General features: G+C 39.5%; 1 protein-coding gene across 1 annotated transcript in view; it reads right to left on the bottom strand.

Annotated features, from left to right (window-relative positions):
• LOC120525960 (metabotropic glutamate receptor 4-like) overlaps nt 1-16,950 on the bottom strand; it is a 963,211-nt gene that overhangs the window by 271,209 nt on the left and 675,052 nt on the right. The window contains 3 exon segments of the mRNA XM_039748705.1: nt 11,839-11,979; nt 13,335-13,470; nt 13,472-13,490. Coding sequence (XP_039604639.1) covers nt 11,839-11,979; nt 13,335-13,470; nt 13,472-13,490 — 296 coding nt within the window.

The following is a 16,950-nucleotide window of genomic DNA, read 5'->3' as shown; positions in this document are numbered from 1 at the left end:
CAACTTGTAAAAAATAAAGATATCAGGAAGTTAAACTTCACACACTTCCTTGCTAGATGGCCAACAATTAAATTTGAGAGCTGAATGCTCAGGCTGACCCCAATGAAGCCCAAATAGACTCAGAGATAATAGATAATCTGAATGATTTTTGTGTTTTATCTGACTGTGTGGCATATTTGTTAATTAACGGAGTCAAGGGCCAAAGGGCTTCAACAAATACACTACAAGTAGCCTGAGAATTGAAGTGGTAATATACTGTAAGATCCTCCTTCTGACTGCTGACCTAAGACCCAGGACACTTTCAAGTATTCACTGACACCCACAAATCCATCCATTAATTCGTCCACTAATTTATTGAGCCCATATGATCTAATTTTAGAGATAAGGCAAGCATCACATCCATCATTTTCATTAATATTGCCTTTTTTTAAATGTATTGGCTAAAAAGCTGTGAAGATGGGATTTTAACAATAAAATATCCTGTTTACCTCTAATCCTTATCCAGTTAACATGTATTACGACAGGTGGAAATTGATTAGAAAAATACTTCTCTTATTATGTACTAGCTGTTTTACAATTCTTCACACAGGAAATTTCCAAAGTCAATGGGCCCTGGTTAGAGTGAGGTGAGGTTGGGATAGTGCTGTTGGTTAATCAAATGTAGCAGAAGTATTATGCAACTAAGTGATTTTATGTATACAATATTTGTGGTTTTTACTTTCGTTATATGAAGTATAGGGAAAGTATTATTATCGTCCAAAAATTTGATGTCGAGATTTTGACGAATCTCGACATTTTAGACCTCCCTGAGTCTAATTTACTTTGTAGTAGGGAAAGTATTGTAATCGTCCAAAAACTCGATGCTGAGATTTTGATGAATCTCGACATTTTAGACTTCCCTGATTCTGAAAATACCATTCAATGAATCTCAACATTTTAGGCCTCCCTGAGTCCGACAATACAATTTTTGGAATTATGTCTGTGTTTGTGTGTGTGTGTGTGTGTGTACGTATGTATGTAAACATGATAACATGAAGCTTTCACTTAGGTCAACCGAATTTTGCATACAGATATTAGGTACAAAATGTAGATTTCTATCAACTTTTGGGCTATTTCTGTTAACCGGAAGTGGTACTTTACCTTTTATTTATCCAGAGGCTAACATTATTATGTCCTTGGAGTTGCTTACTCTTGAACATGCTACATACAATTGTACATAAATAAAACATTCCTATCGTAGATCAATTTCTGCTTTTCACAGTGACATCTTTACTGTGGATATTCTTTGCAAAACACAATTTTACAGAAAAACTGTATTCTTTTGAACTGAAGCAGATTATCAGTAGGAATAATGTGAATTTAGGTAAATATTGTTATCAGATGTTTATGATTTTTACATCTGTTTACAACTCTCTTCCTCCCTATTTGCTTTTGGTGACTCATCACTTTTGCTCACAGCCAGTTTGCATAGCTTACTAACCATGTCTTCCTTGCTGAACTTTCTTACTTCCAATTCACAGCTCACTCTACTTTCTCAGTCTACATGCCATACATGATCCTGTCTGTTTTTGCTGTCCACAAGACCTCTCCTTCTTCACTAATCCATCTACCCTACTGGTCAGTACCAGTGTTTTTGCATTACACCCAACGCTTCTGCTGGCAGCCTTCATTTGTATAAACCAGCAAACTCCATCTCAGCACTGCACTGAGTTGTACATGACGTGTTAGCATAGCCTGTTTGCTACAGTATTGTTATTGACAAATGAAAAACACAGATCAGCTCATTTCCTTTTTACTACGACATCATCAAATTCTAATCAAATGAGTTACAGCATTTTGTAGAGTTTGGGAAATTTTTTCTGTTTCCATTGTCTTGGTTGTTTTACCCCTAAATGCTGAAATATTGAAATCTCCTTTCATAGTGGATACATACTAACATAGATATACAATCCTGACAAATTTCAGTTTTTGAAATTAAACGGGAAATAATGTTTGTGCTCATGAGTGAGTGTGTGAGTTGGCCAGTCAGTCAGCTTTGCATTTTATATATTTATTTGTGGGTGCAGGGCAATAACTGTCAGTTTGCTAACCAGAAGGTTCTGGTGCTGATGAAACTCCTGTGAATAACAATTGGGTGCAGAAGGAAATTAGGAGAAGGGAACTAACCAACCCTCTTGACAGGCCACTATTGTAGTGAACATTTGCACTCATCAACACACACATTCACTCGTAATGTTTTATTTGAAACATGACAGAAACCAGTCATGAACAAATCATAAGTTCATCTTAGGAGACTTCTATTCACTCTCTCACAAACTTTCAGGTTTAGAGCTTTACATATAATAAACCTGCACATAATTGGGGTGTCGGTGGAAATCCAAAGCACCTATAGAAAAATTCCAAAGAAATACTGCAAGAAATATCCATTCAGACAGCGAGAAATTAACTCCAGTCCTTTGAACTGTGAGGCAGCTTTGGCATCTTCAGTCCTCCCACTGGGCGTGACACTTAAGGTCTCAAAATATGTGCTATGATAGATTAGATGCAACTAATTATTTTGAGGAGGTGGCAACATTTTATTCACAGCTTGGAAGTAAGTAGGATGACTTTAATTTTTAAAATTAAAGTACTTGTGACCTGCTGATAGGGCTGGTCATTTTTTTGATATTTTGTTTAATTTTTACATGTAGGTAGAAAATATAACATAGCATCCTCAAACTCAATTAATCCAATTCAGTATCATGAATGCCAAAGCCTGTAACAGCAGCATTGAATGAAACACAAAAATCAACTCTGGAAAGGTTATCAGTCCAATGCAAGGGTTTGTATAAGCACATACTTAAAATCCATTTATCTATCTGTGACAAATCCACGTAATGCAATTCAAAACAGACGGTAGTAAACAAACCTGCATCATTGTGGAAGACTGATCCGGTCCTCCCCATGGTCTCTTTTTCCCACTTCCATCTGGCAGAATGTAACAGTTCTGCTAGGTTCTGCAACAGCTTCTACCCCTTGTCTGTTGGAATTATGAACTTAGTGCTGTCCTTCCACTCTAAGTAGTTTATTTATATGCAGCACATTTATTATTACGGCAGTTTTTGTTATTAGTTGTTTTTATCATTTATGTATTTATTATTAGCTGTTTCAATTGATGACGTTCATGTCTCTGGTGTCTCTTCTTATGAAGTCAGTAGATGGATTGGGAGAGCATGGGGGTCATGTGGTCGCTGGAAAGAGGTGTGTGGCACTCCCAATATCAATGCAAAAGGACGAAGGTCCAAGTCTTTAGGGTCCTGCTGCTTCTTGTTTTGCTATATGGTTGTGAGACGTGGACGCTATCCAGTAACCTGAGATGAAGACTGGACTCCTTCGGTACTGTGTCTCTTCAGAGAATCCTTGGGTACTGCTGGTTTGACTTTGTGGTTGCTCATGTAGTGAGGCACATTGCCCACATTGTGAGGGAGGATCACTTATGGCACTTCGGCCATGTAGCGCGATTCCCCGAGGATGATCCAGCTCGCAGGATCCTCATTGTTGAGGATCCAATTGGCTTAACCAGGCCAAGGGGATACCCATGTAACACCTGGCTGCGGCAGATAGAGGGTCATTTCTGGAGTGTGGGACTGGACCGTGTGTCTTCCTGGGGGTTTGCCAACCAGGATCCTGAGCTGTTTCGTTGTGTGGTGGGTATGGCAATGCATTGTACTAGTGCATGCTACCCAACCAGTCTTGACCTATTTCAATTTGTTGCCCAGTATTTATTTATTTACGTAGTTTCTATTTAAAATATAGTATATTATAGTTCTGTACTTGTCTTGCATTTGTCCTGTGCTTATTTAGATATTATTCTTCTGTCCTAGGGGATGTTCTTTCATACCACTCTATGTTACAATACTTTGCATGAACAGCTGATAATAAAGCCACTTGACTTGACTTGAATTGACTAAATGGGGCACCAACCACTTTGGTAATGAGGTGACTAATTTCTTTGCTGCATTAATACCATCTATATTGATCCCTAGCAGATATGGTATTCTTTTCATTATTCTATTGTTGATGAATATTTTCTGAGTTGTTTTATTTTCCTAGAAAAATTGATACTTACTTTTCACTTCAGCCATCAGATGATGGCTCCTCCAGCTAGGATAGCTTATGAGGTTACGATCAGTTAATGTTATTCTCAAGTCTAAACAGGCTCTTATCATATTTTTCATTCTTACCCATAAACGTACATTTGGGTTAATGTAATTCTGAAAACTTTCAGGAATAAATGTGATGGTTCAAGCACACCCGCCTTGATTTGCAATGCACCCCTGAGTTTGGCGCATACACTGATACAGCATGTTGCCGCACCCACCACCTGGATTGGGACCCAAGTGGAGTGGGTGACACCTTAGCACCACACTTAAATGGCTGGAGTGTCAATCGAGCTACCAACTCCCAAATCTTCCATTGTAAGTTGGAAGACCCGCTTGCAGGACTGGATGCAGATTAACGTCATACCCAGGACAGAGCAATTGCAAGTTAATGGCCTTGATCAAGGGTCCAACAGAGTGGAGTCACTTCTGCCATTTCCGGGAGGTTTCATTTTTGTAAAGTGTGATTTATCTTCAGTTATCCTAGCTCATCGAAATCATTAGTTTTTTGTCTAGCAAATTGCAGAAGTCCACTTAAAGCTAAACATCCTATGGAAAAATTAAACCACTTAGACAGCATCACTGTAATTTTTTTTATCTCATCTAAAGATTTTCCAGTACAGGGTACATTTTTGTATTTTGTTTTTTTTTTCCCCAATGATTTACTTTTATTTAAAAAGGAAATATAATCTCCATGCTTCACGCTGTAAAATGAAGAAGCCAAGATGAAGGTGATGTCAGCTTTCCAACTACAAACAGATACAGCATCAGGCAGAGCACCTCCCTCCTGTCTCCTTCCTATTGTGAATTCTGTTTCTTTTAAGAGAAATGAATCATTATAGATTTTCCCTTTAATGAACATGCAAAGCTGAAGAACACAAGGAATATACAAAAGAGAGCTTCAGCAGTGCCTTTGCAGGATACAAAGCTTGCTTAGGGGAGGAACAGCAATAAATTCTCGCTCGAGTTGCTGCCTTCTGTGTGGCTCCATTCCAGGGCTCCCCATGGCGTTTTGAAGCTGTAACTTTGGTGTTCATCACCTAATAGCTGGGGCAGATTCGATAAGACAGACATGTAAAGGAGTGTATTACTTGTTTATATTTTCATTTATTTATTCAGCTGATGATTTTATCTAAAGTGACTTACTGCACAAATCTCAATTGTATAGCATCCATTGTGGCACAGTAGCACAATGGTTAGCGCTATTGTATCCTCACTTTGAGATTTGCACTCCTTTGTTTTCTAGATGCACATTTTCTCCATGTCTATGTGTGTTTTCCCTCCAACATCTCTAAATATAATATCAATGGACTATTTTTACTTAGCTCTACTGTGTGGGTGAATGGACTCTGTAGCGGACATGCATCTTGTTCAGTGCTGCTTCCTGCCTTGTGTCTAATGCTGCTGGGATAGGCTCTGGTACCTCTTTGTTTCTGAATTGAATTAAGAGGGTTGGAAAATGTTTTGTTATGTTAACATGTTTCCATGTCTCTGTAATTGGAGAACTGGCAGCTTTAGTGCCTCCCATGGAGTCACCCAAGAAGAGTGGTTTACAGTTTAATGTCTTAGCCGTTAGGCCGCACTGCCTCTTGTTGCTTCTTGACTTTATTAATATCATCAGAGTTGCTGCTGTGTTGGATAGTGAACAAAGATTAATAATTTTGTAGCACACAGTCAAAGATAATCAACCTCCATCCATCTATCTATTTTTTAACCTGCTCAGAGATGTAGAGTACTGGGGCCTGCTCCAGCATTACTGAGTGTTAAGTGGGCAATGACCATGAACAGGCTGCAGGTTAATTGCATACTGGATCAATTTAAAGTTGCCACATAAGTTAAAATATTCATATTTGGGATGTGTGAAGAAAAGAAGAGTACTGAAAGAGGAGAATCAGAGTAAAGCCAGGACACTGTACATCAGTGAGGTGAATTACCGTACCTAAATGTCATTTAGTAATGCAAGTCCCAGTGTGCAATATGGTAAAAAATTTTTAAATGAGCAGGAGGAGGACCAGAGGAGGGCTTGTGCCTCCTCTAGACAGCGAGGGGGCGTCCGTCCTGGTTATGTTTGGGGCCTCGGGTACAGGGATTGGAAGCCCAGCCCTGTAGGGCCCCGTGGCCACCGCCAGGCGGCGCCCCAATGCCGGAGTATCCCATGTGGGACCCGGTTAGGGCTGGAGCCCGGCCAGGACGCCAAGGAGGACCAGAGGAGGGCTTGTACCTCCTCCAGACCACAAGGGGCGACCGCCCTGGTTGTATTGGGGACCACGGGTAGGGGCTTGGAAGCCCAATCCTGTAGGGGCCCGTGGCCACCGCCAGGCGGCGCCCAGGTGCATTAGGAACCCTGGAGCCCAGCACTTCCGCCACACCAGGAAGTGCTGGGGGGAAGACGACAGGGGACACCCGGACGGCTTCCGGGTGCGCAGCCGGCACTTCCGCCACACTGGGGTGAGTCCAGGACTGATTGCTGGGAAGCAGCTGGAGCCCATCCGGGTTCCCATTTAAGGGGCCACCTCCCTCCAGTCAGCAGTGGATGTCGGGTGGAAGAGGACAGAGCTCGGGAGAGGACGGGAGGCGGTCGAAAGAGAGGCACAGTGACTGGAAGAGTGTGGCCTGGACATTGGGGGAATCGGTGCTGGAGGCACTGGGGTGTGTGAGTGCACGTAATTTGTGTAAATAGTAGTGTAAATAAACAGTGTGTGGTGGAACTATGTTGTCTGTCTGCCTGTGTCCGGGTCCCAGTCCACAGCAGCTGCATTTCCCAACAATACTTTATATTCACTTTTACATATTCTTTCTCCAATGCATCACACTTTTATCCATTGTCACAGGTGGCTGGGTGCGGTCGGCAATCAGCCGCCTATTTAAGGAGCCGCCTTGCAATCAAGGCTGGAGTCGGGTGAGGAGGAAGACGAGGTCGATGCAGAGGAGGCGAGGAGAGGCCCAAGCGATTTGTGTGTAGAGAAAGGACTGTTCAGAGCCTGGACTTTGGGGAACTGGGGGGTTTGGTGGCGGTGCACATAGACTTTGTAAATATTAGTGTAAATAAACGTGTGGTGATTACTGAAACGGTGTCCGCCTGTGTGTGTCCGGGCCGCTCGATTTCACACCATCTAATCTATTTGTAATTTGTTCATCAAGCACAGTGTCACGGGAAGACAGTGTCATTCCAGCAACACTGGACACAAGATTAGGACTAATGCTGCTGGGCACACACACACACACATACATATAAACACTTGCAGACACACATATACACACGTGTGGGATTTATTAATAAAATTCTCACAAACTGCTTAAGAAATATAAGCATAGAACACTAACAAAGCACATCTAAATATTCTCATTTGTATGACTCAGATAATAACTAAGCAAAGTATCACATTCAGTTACTGAGTATATAAAGATATTATGTATAAAGCATGGACTGTTGGTCTAGCACCCAAATCTAAGTGCAGAAGCATTATCTAATTGAAAGAAATGCATCAGAGTGTAATTGCAGACCGTAATACTTATGACGTCACTAGTCGTGACACACTCACTCATGGGTGTTATTCTCAACATGAAGATTCCAAGGTGTTTGTCGAGTGTATGAATGCAATATATTGCATTTTTCATTCAGATGGCATATACGTCTAATACTATAACCTAATGTAGAAAAAATTTTTAATTGATAAAATGACTGGAAATAAAAAAGGCTAATAAAGGAAGTGCCATTTCCATTGGAGCCCACGGACTATCACACAGAGGGAAATGGATACGTTTATGACTGTGGTGGTCTCAAAATTGAGTACTGGGAGACTAACGTACCCTTGTTATATCTCGTAATGTAGTTTGTGATTTATCTTCACAATTTATTCCTGATCTCAGTGTACAATTTTAATGCGGGCATACCATCAGAATGTTTAATGGACTCTTCTGTTTTTTTCTATTTAAATTATTCTTTAGTAACTTATAGTATCAGTCTGTATGTTGTTTCAGTTATATCCCATTTGGTATAGGATTCCCAAAAGCAGTGTTAAAGTTTGTGATTGCCAAGAGGTGGGGGGCTGATTTGTTTTCGATCCTATTTTTGTAAAAATTGACCTATTTGTATAAAGTTTGTGATTGCCAACTGTTGGAATGAAAAATGCAATGCATTTTATTACTACAGTCATTACAAAGTACTTTCCAATACATAGCACATCACAGATGTTAAAGCTGAATACACCCAGCAGAAAGTTAATGCCACATGAACAGACATTGTGTGTCTGTATGCATACAGTATATATGTACATATTAAGGGTAAAACTACTTCTCCCCAGGCTGGCTTTATTCATATTTATAACAAACATATAAAATTTTAATGAAAACAAACAACATTTAGAGGCCACTCCATTTGCCAGTTTTTATGTCATCTGAACTATTCTGCATTTGTAGGTCTACAACATTTGTCTGAGATGTGGTTGTAAAGTTTTTACGATGGTTACTGAGCAGTTGAAGAATAAGCGTTTATGTTTCTTGTCCTTTGTCAGTATGTCATTATACTTTTCAATGAGTCTTATTCCTCTTTCAGCTGCCTCGTTCACTACTATCATGTGTCCCTACAGTTCACAGAATTCACTGAAGATCATCTGTCCACTGTTTTGGTAGTTTGTAGAAAAATGACTGAAATCTTTCATTACCTTGTTTCATAAGGATATCATAGAAGAATGTTGTTCTTTTTTTTTTACAAGATCCTCCAACTTCAGTTGTTCATATTCATTTGTCAGCTTAAAACATTTGGAAATGTGCAGTGTGTATGTACAGTACATAGTAACAATACAAATAAAAGCTTCAGAATAGAGCGACCATTAAATCTTTAACAATCAAGCCGAAATTTCACAGGTAAACAAGTTATCCTTTATAAAAACCTCAAAATGATTGTACAAACATCAACTCTTTGCATTGTTTTGTGGACCACCCTAGACCCTAGTGATCTGTTTTGAAAATTTTCATCTCCATTTGAGGTTATTTATCTGTTTTGAACACTGAGGACCTCCTTTTAACGTTCACATCAATCTTGTCTGCTTGTTTGTTTGTCTATCACAAAAAAACAGCTAAGCCAATTTCGAAGAAGTTTTCTAAAATACAGGCTGTGTGGTATTTCATGAATTTCATATGAGAGGGGAGTTGTAATCAAGGGGGGACCTAAAAACTGAGAATTATTCCATAACAGCTGAGTTGACCTTAATGAAATTTAGCATAAATAACAAAGCCTATTGCTGTTTATAAAACTTAAAATCTAGACTTTAAGTCCTTTCAGAAGTTTCATGAGATGATGAATGCAAACCTAAAATTTTGTTAAATAAAATTTTGATAAATAACATTTTCACAGGATAACAGTGCATGCATTTGGCATATAGTTTAGGTTTGGTCCTACTTACAGTGAAGTCTGCATTCTATGTCAAGTGATTTTAAAGACACAAAGGCTGAGGTGGAGAGTGGTGGGTGTGGTGTGATGTGAGACCAATACAAAAAGTATCACATATCTCTCAAAATGGATTTAACATATAGAGTTTATGCATTTTCGAAGGTTTCATCATGAACAAAAGGTCCGTAGTGGCAACAACTAAGAAATAGTAGTTTTGCCTGGGTTGCATTTAGTATCAATGACTGAATTACAGTAATCCCTCCTCGATCGCAGGGGTTGCGTTCCAGAACCCCCCGCGATAGATGAAAATCCGCGAAGTAGAAACCGTATGTTTGTATTGTTATTTGTATATATTTTAAGCCCTTATAATCTCTCCCACACTGTTAACATTATTAGAGCCCTCTAGACATGAAGTAACACCCTTTAGTCAAAAGTTTAAACTGTGCTCCATGACAAGACAGAGATGACAGTTCTTTCTCACAATTAAAAGAATGCAAAGATATCTTCTCTTCAAAGGAGTGCGCGCGTCAGGAGCAGAGAATTTCAGAGAGAGAGAGAGAGAGCGCTCGCTAAGAACAGCAAACAATCAAAAAATCAATACGTGCTTCTGTGCTTTTAAGTATGCCGAAGCACCGTGATAAAGCGGAATTTTTTAGAAGAGCGTCCGTATCCTCTAGGCAAACAGCCTCTGTGCAAACAGCCTCCATCAGGCAGAGAGAGTGAGAGAGACATAGAAAAGCAAACAATCAAGCACCGCGCGGGAAGCATATCTTATATCATTGAGGAGTTTTAGTTAATATGTAATACATGCTCTGATTGGGTAGGTTTTAAGCCATCCGCCAATAGCGTCCCTTGTATGAAATCAACTGGGCAAACAAACTGAGGAAGCATGTACCATAAATTAAAAGACCCATTGTCCGCAGAAATCCGCAAACCAGCGAAAAATCCGTGATATATATTTAGATATGCTTACATTTAAAATCCGCGATATAGCGAGGGATTACTGTATTCTGCAAACTATCCATTTTATTAATATGGGATTAAACATCTATTCATGACACCACATTAAACCAAATAAAAAGGAATTTAAAATAAGCAGTGCTCATGGTCCCAACCCAGCAAGACGTTACTGCAATTTGGAATCATACACAAAAATAACAAATTTGCGACTCATGAGAGCAGGGAAATTGATAGAGAGGTACGGTAGATGATGGAGGTGACATTTGCATTTCATCCTGCATTGATGAAAGAGTCAACATTTTAACAACAGAGAAAAAATTGCTTTTACCTTAATCCATTAAACAAATATACCCAGGTATATATAAAATTTAAATTACTCCTCATGTATTTAATGCAACAAAATCACACATTATGGCCAAAGGACATTTTACACAAGTCAGTGAAATGATACTATGGACTCACAGAGCCAGAGACTGGTAAAAAAAAAAAGATATTCAGCTAGTCATAGCCATCTCTATCTTGTTGAAAGATATCATTATTCTGATTTATCTCCAGATTCTCAAGAGTATGAGAGATTCAAAGACATCCTGGCCATCTATCTGTATCATTCATTTAGATTCAGAGTGTGTTATTGTGAAAATGAACATTGTGCGATGCTTTCACTTCCTCTTCCTGTTAAGTACTGATCTATTGTTAGGCCACATCCATCAAACGTCTTATGGCACGATAAGGTCTTCTATTAACCATTCCATCCTGATTCACAGCAAGTCAGAGGGTTTTCCTGCCAGATCTTGACCTACACACTCCTCTGTCTGGCATAGACTCTCCTTTATGGCTACCATTGAAATTAAAGAGTGCATCCCTGAATTTTCTTCCTAATCTCTCTTTCTTTACCCAACTGCCCATTTTGAAAGCTAGCAAACTGAAGATCCTTTGTTCCAAGTGAAACTGATGCAGATGTAAGGTGAGTAAAAAAAAGTTTTACACACATACTGGCCAAATCAGGATTTGAACCATCCGTCCTTACCACTATGTGCCATCTAAGCCAAAACAAATTTAATTCCTTTTTATCTCTTACGAAAGTATCCTAGTGATCAGAAAAACCCGAATGCCAAACGCATTCAAATGCCTTCAATTTGGTTAGCTTTTAAGCACAGTAACAGGGCCTTCACAAAAATTACCCACAGAATGTCTTTAAATGTGCAATCTTCTAAACTATTTTAACTTGTTACATTGTTTTATTTGAGACTTATTTTATAAACATCAAGATAGTAAGGAACATCATCGTGAAGAACTGCCTGTATCTTTAACATGCAGCCCCAATATTTACTCTCACTCATTTCTTACTTGTGCACTTCTTAATTCCAGATCCTTTCCTCAGGGCATGCCGACTCAATTTGCAGTGAAAGTTATCCTCCCAGAACTCAGCAAACCATATGTTCCGTCTGTTATTGTCCAGTGTGCGGCTCACAAAGTAGCGATCAAACCCTGCGCAGATGGAAAATTGTGTTAGTCTGAGAAAGTCTCTTGCCAATGAGTAGCACCCTGCACACAGACAGGCAGATGCTACTCTCTGATCAACAATACACTCCTGAGGAAGAAACTCAAATACAAAATTTGCACTTTAGCTCCTGAATTGTCAGGTCAGTCCTTGGAGGGCTGTAGTGGCAGGAAGTTTTAATTATTTATGTGTCTTATTATAGGACAGTCTGCTGTTAATTCCCCTAAAGACATTCTGACCTTCACTCACGTCCCCCATGAGGACACTAGATTCTCAGGTAGTTGTTGTCAAAGGACGTGGCCCTCACCTTAATAGCCTGTAGTTAGACATTAGCTTTCTCCAATATCTGTTAACGTCAGCTAAATCACTTTCAGTAGGCCATTGAACTTTGTAAAAGTCTCCTAGGAGGACACTGAACTTAGCTGCAGTGACACCCAAAAGATCACTCTACTGTGACAGAACATTGATATTTCCCTAGACTAATTCTGGTGGGCTGTATCTGCTAGGAGGATCCTTGCTTTCCAGGTAGCTGTTTTCAAAGAGCAGTGATATCTTTCTCTGTGTCACTAGCCTACTCCAACATCTCTGGAACTAAGACAAATACCTTCTACTAGGCAACTGGACTTTGTAAAAGTCCTACTGGAGGACACTGAAATGAACAGTAGCACTGCCCCATAGGCCACTCTGCTGTTACGGGACACTGACATTTGCCTAGACATATTCTGGTGGCTAACATCTGCTAGGAGGACCCTGGTTAGTCTAATGGCTATTTTCACAGAACATTGATATTCTGTTCTGTGTCACCGGCCATCTCATATGTCTGTAGATTAAGCAGAATACCTTTTGGTAGGCCACTGAACTTTGTAAAAGTCTTCAAAGAGGATATTAAACAAAACTGTATTGTCACCCAACAGGCCCCTCTGCACTAACAGCACACTAAATTCTCCTAAGCATGTTTGGTGGAAATGGACCTTCACTTGTGTTTCCCTAGAGGATATTAGGTAACTGGCCGTGTTAATTAATATCTGAATGTTCCTGTTCTATTTCTGATTTGGGTTCATTACCATTGACATGTTATCATCTCTTTTCTTCACTAGAGGCTCTTTGTGGTGCCCTGCTCTTTATTTTTTGCAGGAACTCTACATTTAAATTCTTCTGCAGCAAGTGTAACTATCCTGTCTGTGTTAGTTACATGCCAGACACAGTTCAAAGATGCTAGATGACCTCTATTTCACTGGACCGCCTGCTCTCCCACAAGGTTGATTTGCTTATATGCCCTCCATTTTCAGTAAAAGGAGAAGCTTGGCTGTGATAGTTTCAAATGTTTAAAGTGCCAGCTTACCTCTGACTGACATCCTCTTGGGCAAGATGGTAACTGCTCCATCTGCCACCACTTCCTGGTGTAGCACTGGGGATATTTTGGAACCCCAGCTATCCGACCCGACCCAGAGAAAATGGCCTGTCTGATTCGCCTTTTTTGGCTGCTTCCAGGAGTCTCCTGTGAAAACAAAGCACTTGCAAGTGATAAGCAGTTAAAGACTGGAGGCGTTTAGCCATTTTTTTTAAATTATGGTCCATCCTCAGGTGTTTTGCTTCTGGCCAAGAACCAAAAAACAAAGCCAAATTCCCCATAGCGGCTCCAGCTGCTTACAAAAATACAGGACAAGTTTCCAGCCAGTTATACACAAAGTCTGTTACTCTCCTACAGACTAACCTGATTCTCTTACAGTTATTTCACCAGCTGCAGAGTCACAATTAAAATTGTTTAAGGTGGCCTGGTATTAAAGGACAAAAGCAGGCTGAGAACTGAGAGAGTGAGTGCACATTCAAAAAAAAGAAAAGCATTCCCCATAAAATAGCTGCCACGTAAAATTTCTGTTGCTGCAGTGACAGGTGCAATGCACTAGGCCCACATGCCCCTGCTGCATTAACATGTTGCTGATCCCTCCGAGGTAATTGAGCTAATTAACAGACGCCAGGAGCTGAGTTATGAGCTAGCTTCCCTCCCTGCTGTTTACCCAGGCTACATGCCTAATTAGATCTCATGTGCAGCAAGGATCGAGCTGCACAAGGTCTAGTCTAGCATGCCGAAGGTGAGTGCAGCATGGAATACTGATCAGCCTTCGCTGCAATGACAAGTGTCAGGAAAAAAATGGGGATATGATGGAAAAGAGGGGATATTCTTCTCCATGTAGAAGACAGATAGTGAGTCATCCCTCAAGTTTCATGTTGCGTTGGAAATATTTTCAACAAAGCTATGAAAGGGAAGCTTGAAGAAAATAAGAAGCCAGAAATAGTTACATTAAAAAAAGTTAGGGGCAGATGCTCTATGAGAAGATACAGTTAGGTCCATAAATATTTGGACAGAGACAACTTTTTTCTAATTTTGTGTTAAAAAAAATGCTTTAGTTGCCTCACATTTTTATGCAATTGTTTTGTTCACCCCACTGAATTAAAGCTGAAACTCTGCACTTCAACTGCATCTGAGCTGTTTCATTTAAAATTCATTGTGGTAATGTACAGAACCTAAATTAGAAAAAAGTTGTCTCTGTCCAAATATTTATGGACCTAACGGTATGTAGGATTTCAAATTGGAGGAGGCTGATCAGTTCACACTACTTATTTAGTTTAATATGAAGTTTTTCTAAAGGGCCCGAGAGTTCCCTTTTCAATACCATTGTTGGGTATGTAGCATAGATTTGATAACAATCTGGTGGGTTTTCCTTTGGTATAAGTTTCCTATTCGATGTCCTCAAGTAACAACATCGCTGCTGAAATTTTTGATACAAAATCATCTTATGAATTTAATAAATGAAGCATTAAACTCAAGCTGTAGCTCTCTTTCGTAGTAATGTACCTCTGTGCTCTGTTACTTCTTTTTGCAGTTCTCTGCCATGTCTTGGCTTCCCTGCCATTTTCGTTTCCTGAAAAGAGTCCTCTACTAGTCTTCTAGTTGTACTAACATTCATGTTCAACTGAGCAAAGAATAAAGGTATTTTTGACATGAAAATTCTGCTGGGGACATACTTTTTTTTTGCATGTGCAGACTTCTCTAATGTTAACATTACTTAAGTAATAACATCTGTCTCTCTTTAGCTAATTGCTAGTGGAGATGTTGAATCAGTCAAACAATGGGATCCTGGTGCTTGGTCTGTCTCGATTAGTATCAGATCATTGTGATATCCTGTAATATTGTCATTTTTGTAAAAATACAGTAGAACAGATTTGAATGCTAAGTTAAGTGAGAGCCTCACAAGCACTTGTTGCTCAAGAAATGTATTGGCTAAGACATGCCTAAATTGAAACAACAGCAGCTCAAGTTAAGAATCTAACGGCTCTGAGGTGAAAAAGGACAAGCAATAATAGCATGGAAAAAACACCCAGACGATACATACTTCACAAATTAAGCAGAAGACTCTGGGGCTGTTCAGCATTAGCACAGACCATCATTTGATGAGTTGTTGCCTAGACAGTGAGATGCCGGCAAAAAATTGAATAAAATGATTTTCCACATTTTAGGTATTTCTGCAACAGGATTCTACATTTCATTGAAACTTCTTGTCCAAGAAGTGGAAAGAGTTCATATAGGCAGCCTATCGGGTGCTCCTAATTAGTGGTGGGTGAAGAACAAGATAAAATTCAGCCCCATTCTATCTTGTGCTAGATGACTCTTGATATTGACTGCTGTCTATTTTTTTTTTATTATTGTGGCTAGGGGAACAACTGGTACTGGAGCTTTTGTGGTTGTTCTGCATAGCATTGACTGGGGAAATCAGAAACTGGCAGTGCAAACATGCAAATAAAAAAGGAAGGTCTTTATTTGAATGCAGAGAATAAGGAAATCTAGCCTTTAAGCCCTAACACTAAAGTTGAAAGTTGAGGTTGTACATGGACATACTGTAGATACCCAAAGATACAGAAAATGCTGCCAGGCCAATTGATCCAGTCCATCAGCCTGAAATAGGATGGCAACATCAAGCATAAAGATAATTGCACATACCACAGAAAGCAATAATTCCTAAATAGAAAATTACATTGAATATACAATAGAAAATTGAAAAAATAAATTGCTTAAGAAGACAAAGGTGAGTGTTGTCACAAACATTTTAATGAAAAGTTAAATTAAAAAGGGAAGACTATTATTATTTTGCACACCACGTGGTGAGACTTTGTCCTAATGGCCCTTAATGCAGAAATGCCCCTGGTAAAGAAGTGAGTGAATAAGAGATAATAACATAATTAGAGTTGGATTTTGTCTCTAAAAAGTTAGAAATCTCTGAAAAGTTGTTTGGTGCATACACCATTGTATACATTATAAATCAACCCTACCACTTGGAGCAGACAGGCCCTTCTGTGTATTGTGTATTAAAGTCTCCAAAAAGGAGATAAATGTTAACAGATGGGCCTTTTCAATCTCCAAACTCATCTCATGTAAGAAGGACAATTACTCTTAATAAGTCATAATAAGAAACAAGATAGTGTTCCTCTAGAAATTGAAAATCATATTGAGACGATCCTGTTATCCATTTACACAATGTCAATTTGCACTGTACTGAAACTAGTGAACAGGTGGACTAGCCAGGTTTACTTCTTCAGCACATCTATTGAGTAGTAGTGTCACTATCCTTCATCAAGAAGTGTGATTCTAAAAGAAATACTTTTTGTAGAGATGAAGGTAATTGTGCCCCTTCCACCAAAGATAAGGTTCCATCTCTAATGTCCCATTAGTCAGTTTTCAATATTTTGATCTTCCTAAAGAACAGACTTTGTGGACTTTGAAGTTGATCCTCACCCTTCATCTTTGACATGGTGAGCCAATAATGTAGCATTTTATGGATTTGTTGGCTGGAATCTGATTGCTTACATGAGTCTTCGAGCTACTAGGCACTACCTGAAAGCTTGACTCCACGTTTGTTACCCTGTATGCCTTGTCTGAGGGAGGTTTATCTAATTAAAAT

This window comes from Polypterus senegalus, chromosome 3 (genome assembly GCF_016835505.1).
Source record: "Polypterus senegalus isolate Bchr_013 chromosome 3, ASM1683550v1, whole genome shotgun sequence".
Taxonomy (NCBI): Eukaryota; Metazoa; Chordata; class Cladistia; order Polypteriformes; family Polypteridae; genus Polypterus; species Polypterus senegalus.
The sequence above is the reverse complement of the archived record's forward strand: the minus strand, read 5'-3'. Positions and strand labels throughout refer to the sequence as shown.